Genomic DNA, 9450 nt, shown 5'->3' on the forward strand with positions numbered 1-9450 from the left:
TGGCCGGGCGCGGTGGCTCAAGCCTGTAATCCCAGCACTTTGGGAGGCCGAGATGGGCGGATCACGAGGTCAGGAGATCGAGACCATCCTGGCGAACACAGTGAAACCCCGTCTCTACTAAGAAATACAAAAAATAGCCGGGCGAGATGGCGGGCGCCTGTAGTCCCAGCTACTCGGGAGGCTGAGGCCGGAGAATGGCATGAACCCGGGAGGCGGAGCTTGCAGTGAGCTGAGATCCGGCCACTGCACTCCAGCCTGGGCTACAGAGCGAGACTCCGTCTCAAAAAATAAAAAATAAAAAAAATAAAAATAAAAATACAAAAATTAGCTGGGTGTGGTGGCGGGTGCCTGTAGTCCCACCCAGCTGCTCGGGAGGCTGAGCCAGAACCACTTGAACCCAGGAGGTGGAGGTTGCAGTGAGCCGAGATAGGGCCACTGCACTCCAGCCTGGGCAACAGAGCAAGATTCCATCTCAAAAAAACAAACAAACAAAAAAAGACAGTCCAACCAGAGGATTAGTAAAATACATTATGGCTTATTTTTACAATGTAATGTTATGAATTCATTAAATGTTTTTAAGGCTATTTAATGATACAGAAAAACAATACTAAGTGAAACTAACAATAAGCCACACTGAAAGCTTCTCCCAGTGACATGGTATTAAGCTACAGGATACAATTCAAACAGTTACATCCTGCTCCTGGAATGTTTTTATTTTTTTGCTCCAAGCCTGCCTTCCACTCCTCACTGCTAAGGCTTCTCTGCACTTGAATCTACTCCCTACCCCTTCCCTTCTTTTGTTGGTAGATCGCCTCAATTGCAAACACTTCTCTGATCATCAGTTCCAGAAGACAGAAGACACTTTTTTATGGTTTTCACCTTCTTGAAGGACAAATTTTCCCAATATCCAGCAATTCCTTTGCTGCTGATCCAATCAACTTTCTTAGGACATTCAGCTGTTTCTGCAACCCCCACTTCTATCCCCAAAGGCCTCCCTTCTTTCCTGCACATAATGGGCACTCAAATATTTCTTGAATGAATGAATGGGTAAATAATCTAAGAGTATAAATCCAATTCTGATAAAGGAAATCAAATTACTAAGTTCAACTCTAGATTACAGGATGCTTTGATTTTTTTCGCCACACTATTCTATTTCCTCCATATTTTCCAGAACAAATGCATACCACGTATCTTTTACAATGAGAATAAACTAACAAAACTGTACCTTCTCCTTTTTTTTCTCGAGAAGGAGTTTTGCTCTTCTTGCCCAGGCTGGAGTGCAATGGCATGATCTCGGCTCACTGCAACCTCCGCCTCCCAGGTTAAAGTGATTCTCCTGCCTCAGCCTCCCAAGTAGCTGGGATTACAGGCGCCCAACACCACGCCCGGCTATTTTTTGTATTTTCTGTAGAGATGGGGTTTCACCACGTTGGCCAGGCTGGTCTCAAACTCCTGACCTCAGATGATTTGCCTGCCTCAGCCTTCCCAAAGTGCTGGGATTACAGGTGTGAGCCACCACGCCCAGCCACTTTCTCCTTCATTTTAACTGGCTCTGAAATCGAGATTAGAGATATTAGTGCTTGACCCCAGATAATTAAAAAAAAAAAAACAGTCGTATGCTTTCCATATATTTTGGGGAACATTTAGGACCTGTGGTAGATCGGGCCTCAACATTAAATCAGCAGTTCTCTTTCCCAGAATCAGATATTAGCACATCAAGCTGAGCACGGTGTCATACACCTATAATTCCAGCTACTCAGGAGTCTGAGGTAAGAAGGTCACTTGAGTCCAGGAGGTCAAGACCAGCCAGGGCAACAGAGCAAGATCCTGTCTCAATCATAAAAAATTTTTAATTTTTAAAAAAGATTAACAAGTTAACATAAAATAAAGTGTGTCTCAAAACCAGACAGCCATCTTGTCTGCCATCACTGAGCAAATTACAGATGGACTCATAATACAAATTTGCCCCCAGGGCTTGCTTGCAATACTGTTTCACAAAGCAGGCTGTATTCTTCCTCTTCACAAATGGCCAGTCTGATGCATAGCATGTTTAGCTACAAATGCCTCTGCTGACTCTCCCTGCAACATTTTCATCGCTCTCCAGTAGATCTGTCCACAGTTCTCAGGTCTACCAAGGGGGTGGTTCAATTCTTCTTTCATATAATCCATCCAAAGATCTTTTAAAAAAAAAACAAAACATACAATTAGATAACTGACAGGAGTGTTATTAGGTAACCTTATTAAATATCAATTCAACTCAAGATTTCTAAGAAACTTAACTTCTCACTGTTACTTCCCTAAGATGCTTTGTTTAACAATACCTCTCTTAGCTTCTTTAAACTATAGTGGCAGATTTTGGTTTGTTTTTTTTTGAGACAGGGTCTCACTGTGTTGCCGAGGCTAGAACGTAGTGGTGAGAACATGGCTTACTATAGTCTCAACTTCCTGAGTTCAAGTGACCCTCCTGCCTCAGCCTCCAGGGCAGCTGGGACCACAGGCACACCACCATATTTGGCTAATTTTTCAATATTTTGTAGAAAGAGGGTTTCACCATATTGCCCAGGCTAGTCTTGAACTCCTGGGCTAAAGCAATCCTTCTACCTTGGCCTTCCAAAGTGCTGGGATTACAGGTGTGAGACACTGCACCTCGCCAGGTTTTTTTTTTTTTTCCCAGTAGAAAACCTTCACATCAATCATAAAAGTCTGTTTTATTTAATTAACTCAAAAATACTAAACTTTTTGGCTAGGCACAGTTGCTCATACCTGTAATCCCAGCACTTGGGGAGGCCAAGGCAGGCGGATCACCTGAGGTCAAGAGTTCAAGACCAGCCTAGCCAGCATGGCAAAACTCCATCTCAACTGAAAATACAAAAATTAGCCAGGCATGGTGGCACGCGTGCCTGTACTCCCAGCTACTTGGGAGGCAGAGGCATGAGAATTGCTTGAACCTGGGAGGCAGAGGTTGCAGTGAGCCGAGATTGTGCCACTGCACTCCAGCCTAGGTGACAGAGTGAGACACCGACTCAAAACAAAATAAAAATAAATCAATGTTTATGAGTTCATAAAGTTCACAGATTTTACATGACATACCTGTACCCAGAAGTACGTTATACAAGTCCTACAAATGAGTGCAATGTGGAGACAGTCAATAACAGATGCCAATTAGCATCTCACGTTTACCCCTTTCATGTAACTCTAAATACATTTTTTTAAGAGAACAAAACCATGCAAATCTTTCTCTAATCCAGAGGGGGTGTTTTTGGTTTCTGGTTTTGAGACAGGGTCTCATTGTATCACCCAGGCTGGAGTACAGTGGTGGCATCACGGTCATTGAGACTCAACCTCCTGGGGTCCAAACAACCCTCACACCTCAGCCTCCTGTGTAGCTGGGACCACAGGCATGCACTACCATACGCAGCTACTTTTTCTTGTTTGTTTGTAGAGATGAGGGTCTAAATAATGTTGCCCAGGCTGGTCTCAGACTCCTGAGAAATCCAGAGTTCTTAACAGACGACCCATGGACCCCTGAACTTATGATCTTGAAATGATAAACAAAATTAGTATACACAAAGCAACTGAGGAGGCAGAGGAAGGAAACAAGTTTTATTTTAAAAGAGGGTTATGATGCAAAAAAAAACTAAGAAAACATTTTTGTTTGTTTATTTTTGAGATGAAGTTTCACTGTTGTTGCCCATGCTGGAGTGCAATGGCGCAATCTCAGCTCACTGCAACCTCCATCTCTCAGGCTCAAGCAATTCTCCTGCCTCAGCCTTCCCAGGCTGGGATTACAGGTGCGCACCACCATGTCTGGCTAATTTGTATTTTAGTAGAGACAGGGTTTCACCATACTGGCCAGGCTGGTCTCAAACTCCTGACCTCAGGTGACCTGCCTGCCTTGGCCTCCCAAAGTGCTGGGATTACAGGCATGAACCACTGTGCTCAGCCAAGAAATACTGTTCTAACCATACTAATTGGTCACAAATTAAGGGTTTACTTACCAGAATCTGTGGATCCAAATTCTCTCAAAGCTCTCTCATAATATTCTCTTATGTTCGCCATATTGCAGGATTCCTGACAAAGATAGACAATCTTGCCTCAAAAGCCTGATTTATAACATAACAAATTCATTCCAACCATATTGTTAAGCAGCTATTGTCTGTCAGGTATTTGAAGGGGAAGAGTTTAACATGAACACAACTTGGCTCTCAACTTTTCCAGGAAAGAATCAAAGCCACTCAACAGAGTGAAGTACATGTGAAACATAAAAGCACTTTGCTGTAGTAGCATGGAAAAAAGCGCTATTAGAAAAAAGTGGGGGACATGGTCAGCTTCACAGAAAACAGTATTTGAAAGTCTTGGCCGGGCGCGGTGGCTCAAGCCTGTAATCCCAGCACTTTGGGAGGCCGAGATGGGCGGATCACGAGGTCAGGAGATCGAGACCATCCTGGCTAACACGGTGAAACCCTGTCTCTACTAAGAAATACAAAAAATAGCCAGGCGAGGTGGCGGGCGCCTGTAGTCCCAGCTACTCGGGAGGCTGAGGCCGGAGAATGGCGTGAACCCGGGAGGCGGAGCTTGCAGTGAGCTGAGATCTGGCCACTGCACTCCAGCCTGGGCTACAGAGCGAGACTCCGTCTCAAAAAAAAAAAAAAAAAAAAAAAAGAAAGTCTTGAGGAATGAGTGGGAATTAAATAAACAGCGAAGGTTCTAATTGTTTTGAGTAAGGATTTCTTCCTTTTGAATATCTGGGCTCTGGTACTTATTTGCTATATCCACTTAAAATAAATACTAGTTATATAACCTTCAGCAAGTTTTTAAACCCTTTGACCTTAAACACTTCCTCACCTATAAAACAAGCATAGTATCTTAGCACAACTATAAGTATTAGATTAAAATGCTGATGAATTATGTACCTAGCAGAATAGCTGTAACTAACTTTACAACCAAAAACTGCTCATTCTCCACCTATTTTTAAAATGTATTCTTGCCGGGCGCCATGGCTCACACCTGTAATCCCAGCACTTTGGGACACCAAGGCGGGCGGATCACAAGGTCAGGAGATCAAGACCATCCTGGCTAACACAGTGAAACCCTGTCTCCACTAAAAATACAAAAAATTAGCTGGGTGTGGTGGTGGGCGCCTGTAGTCCCAGTTACTGAGGAGGCTGAGGCAGGAGAATGGCATGAACCCGGGAGGCAGAGCGTGTAGTGAGCCAAGATGGTGCCACTGCACTCCAGCCTGGGTGAGACTCTGTCTCAAAAAAAAAAAAAAGTATTCTTGCCGTGCCCGGTGGCTCACGCCTGTAATCCCAGCACTTTGGGAGCCCAAGGCGGGCAGATCACAAGGTCAGGGGTTTGAGACCAGCCTGGCCAACATGGTGAAACTCTGTCCCTACTAAAAATACAAAACTTAGCCAGGCATGGTGGTGCATGCCTATAATCCTAGCTACTCAAAAGGCTGAGGCAGGAGAACTGCTTAAATCTGGGAGGCAGAGGTTGTAGTGAGCCAAGAGTGTGCCACTGCACTCCAGCCTGGGCAACAGAGCGAGACTCTGTCTCCAAAAAAAAAAAAAAAAAAAAAGTCAATTTAACCTCATATTTTAGACATGCACGAAAAACAGATCACACCTGTTTAACGGCTCATATGTGCACGGCATTATGCAACATCCTTTCTATCCAGTGTCCCATTTGGCCTTACAACTCTCACACCCCTGAAACAGGTATAATAACCTTTACAGATGAGGATGGGAAGCTTAGAATTAAGTGACTTGCTCAAGGCACATAACTATCATGTTATAAATCCAAAGCCTGGCTATTAAATATTAGGCTAGACTATCTCCTGTACTATAAAACTGTCTTATACAGTAGAATAAGAACAGATAACTTGGCTTGCCAGGCACAGTGGCTCACGCCTATAATTCCAGCACTTTGGGAGGCTGAGGGATCACCTGAAGTCAGGAGTTTGAGACCAGCTTGGCCAACATGGCGAAACTGTGTCTCTACTGAAAATACAAATTTGGCCGGGCGTGGCGGCATGTGCCTGTAATCCCAGCTACTCGGGAGGGTGTGGCAGGAGAATCGCTTGAACTCAGGATGCAGAGTTTGCAGTGAGCCAAGATCACACCACTGCACCCCAGCCTGGGCAAGAGTAAGACTCTATCTCAAAAAAAAAGTAACATCTAAGTTTTCTATCCTCCAAACACGTACTTTCTCTTTGCTTACCAATCCTAAACCAGCTCTATGGAAAAGGGGTTAGACCAAGGGATCAGAAATTTATACAGTATTATAATGAGAGCTTTTTACATAACAAAACACTCCCAGGCTGGGCACAGTGGCTCACACCTGTAATCCCAACACTATGGGAGGCAGAAGCGGGCAGATCACGAGGTCAACAGATAGAGACCATCCTGGCCAACATGGTAAAACCTCATCTCTACTAAAAATACAAAAATTGGCTGGGCCTGGTGGCGCACGCCTGTAGTCCCAGCTACTCAGGAGGTTGAGGCAGGAGAATCGCTTGAACCTGGGAGATGGAGGTTGTGGTGAGCCAAGATCGCGCCACTGCACTCCAGCCTGGCGACAGAGTGAGACTCTGCCTCAGGGAAAAAAAAAAAAAAGTCCGATAGATTAGTAACCACTTATCCATTTTCCCAGACAACAAATGCTGAAACAGAATACTTACTTGCTCCTTTTCAAACTGAATCATTTTCCTGAAAAAGTCAACTGAAAATGGACGGCTCTCCTGTAAACTAAAAAGGAAGGAGAACATGTTATCTTCAGCAATGACAAAAAGCCTCTTACATCTCACAAATGTAAATACCCAGACCAGTGCCTCCACAACACATGGTTTAATAAAGACTTGACTTCAAATCAATGCAAGGACTTGACCTGATGGCCAGTCACTCTTACAATTCAATGACCACTTTCTCTTCATACCCAGTTCTTAGTTCTTTTTTTTTTTTTTTTCCTTGAGACAGAGTCTCACTTTGTCACCCAGGTTGGAGTGCAGGAGTGCAATGTTGCAATCATAGCTCACTGCAGCCCTGAATTCCCAGGCTCAAGCAATCCTCCTGCCTTAGCCTCTACAGTAGCTGTGACTACAGGTATACAAAACCACACACAGCTTATTTTTCAAATTTTTTGTAGAGAAGAGGTCTCACTAGGTTTCTCAGGCTAGTCTCAAACTCCCGGGCTCAAGCAATCCTCCCGCCTCAGCCTTCCAAAGTGCTAGAATCACAGGTGTGAGCCACCATGCCTGGTTCAATTTTCTTACTTACTGTACTCTTCTTTCTCAATTATAGAGTTTTCAAGTTCCCTCAACTACATGTCAAAGTCTTTTGGGAAATCAGTAATTCCATTTCTAGGAATATATTCTAAGGAAATGATTTCTAATATGGACAAATATTTGTGCAGAAATATTCATCAAAACAGTATTACTGTGGCCAAAAAAGTTATATTGCACCCACGGCTGGGCACGGTGGCTCACGCCTGTAATCCTAGCATTTTCTGAGGCCAATGCGGGTACATCACCTGAGGTCAGGAGTTCAAGACCAGCCTGACCAACATAGTGAAACCCTGTCTCTACCAAAAATACAAAAATCAGCTGGGTGTGGTGGCGGGCACCTATAATCCCAGCTACTTGGGAGGCTGAGGCAGGAGAATCACTTGAACCTGGGAGGCGGAGGTTGCAGTGAGCTCAGATCAAGCCATTGCACTCCAACCTGGGCAACAGAGTGAGACTCCGTCTCAAAAAAAAAAAAAAAAAAAAAAAAAAGTTATACTGCATCCACAGAGCAGTATATCATACAGCTTTCTCTCTTTTTTTTTTCCCCCTTTTAGATAAAGTCTACCTCTGTCACCCAGGCTGGAGTACAGTGTTGAGATCATAACTCACTGCGGCCTAGAATTCCTGGGCTCAAGCAGTACTCCCGCCTCAGCCTTCGGAATAGCTGAGACCATAGGTAAAAACCGTGTCTGGCTAATTGTTTTTCATTTATAGTAGAGAAAGGGTCTTGCTATGTTGCCCAGGCTGGTCTTCAACTCCTGGGCCCAAACAATCCTCCCACCTCAGCCTTGGCTTCCCAGAGTGCTGGGATTACAGGAATGGCATGAGCCACCATGCCTGGCCTCTTTATTTTTTTTTTATTTTTTGAGACAGGCTCTCCCTCTGTTGCCCAGGCTGGAGTTTAGTGGCACAATCATAGCTCACTGAAGCCTCAAACTCCTGGGCTCAAGCAATTCTCCCACCTCAGTCTCCTAAAGCACTGGGATTACAGGTGTGAGCCACAGTGCCTGACCCATCAGCCATGTATTATTTTAATTTCAACTTTTATTTTAGATTCAGGGGAGTACATGTGCAGGTTTGCTATGTGGGTATATTGCGTGACACTGAGGTTTGGGGTAGACTGACCCCGTAACCTAGATAATGAGCATAGTAATCGATAGGCAGATTTTCAGCCCTTTCCTCCGTTTCTCCTACCCTCCTTCCCCCACCATGTAGTGTCTACTATTTGTCTTTATGTCCACGTGTACCCAATGTTTAGCTATAATTTTAAGTAAGAACATGTGGTATTTGGTTTTCTGTTCCTGTGATAACCTGCTGAGGACAATGGCCTCCAGCTGTATCCACGCTACCGCCAAGAACATGATTTTGTTCTTTTTTATGGCTGCACAGTATTCCATAGAGTATTATGTGCCACATTGTCTTTTTCCAATCAACTGTCCATAAGCACCTGGGTTGATTCCATGTCCTTACTATTGTGAATAGTGCTTTGATGAACATACGAGTACATGTCTCTTTGGGAGAATTGTTTTCCTTTGGGTATATACCTAGTAATGGAATTGCTGAGATGAATGGTAGATTTGTTTTAAGTTCTTCCAGAAATCTCCAGCTGATTTCCACAGGAGCTGAACTAATTTACATTCCCACCAACAGTGTATAAGGTTTTTCCTGCAGCCTTGCCAATATCTATAATTTTATGACTTTTTAATAATAGCCATTCTGACTAGTGAGATGGTATCTCATTGTGGTTTTGATTTGCATTTCTCTAAGGGTTAGTCATCTTGAGCATTTTTTCATATGTATGTTGGCTGCCTTCAATACAGCTATTATATTTGTTTTGTTTTGGGTTTTTTTGTTTCTGTTGTTGTTTTTGTTTTGTTTTTGAGATGGAGTCTCGCTCTGTCACCCAGGCTGGAGTGCAGTGGCGCGGTATAAGCTCGCTGCAAGCTCTGCCTCCCAGGTTCATGCCATTCTCCTGCCTCAGCCTCCCGAGTAGCTGGGACTACAGGCGCCCACCACCACGTCCGGCTAATTTTTTTTGAATTTTAATAGAGATGGGGAGGCCGGGCGCGGTGGCTCAAGCCTGTAATCCCAGCACTTTGGGAGGCCGAGACGGGCGGATCACGAGGTCAGGAGATCGAGACCATCCTGGCTAACACGGTGAAACC

At 44.2% G+C, this 9450-nt stretch overlaps 1 protein-coding gene across 1 annotated transcript in view; it reads right to left on the reverse strand.

Annotated features, from left to right (window-relative positions):
• Positions 1-1830: 1830 nt before the first annotated feature.
• Positions 1831-9450, reverse strand: part of UTP6 (UTP6, small subunit processome component) — a 31210-nt gene continuing 23590 nt past the window's right edge. Inside the window, exons 11-13 of the mRNA XM_025362311.1 lie at positions 6683-6749; positions 3999-4071; positions 1831-2177 (exon numbers count right to left, since the gene is read on the reverse strand). Coding sequence (XP_025218096.1) covers positions 2020-2177; positions 3999-4071; positions 6683-6749 — 298 coding nt within the window. The 3' untranslated portion in view covers positions 1831-2019. The remainder of the gene's footprint in view (positions 2178-3998; positions 4072-6682; positions 6750-9450) is intronic.

Source organism: Theropithecus gelada, chromosome 16, assembly GCF_003255815.1.
Source record: "Theropithecus gelada isolate Dixy chromosome 16, Tgel_1.0, whole genome shotgun sequence".
In the NCBI taxonomy this organism is placed as follows: Eukaryota; Metazoa; Chordata; class Mammalia; order Primates; family Cercopithecidae; genus Theropithecus; species Theropithecus gelada.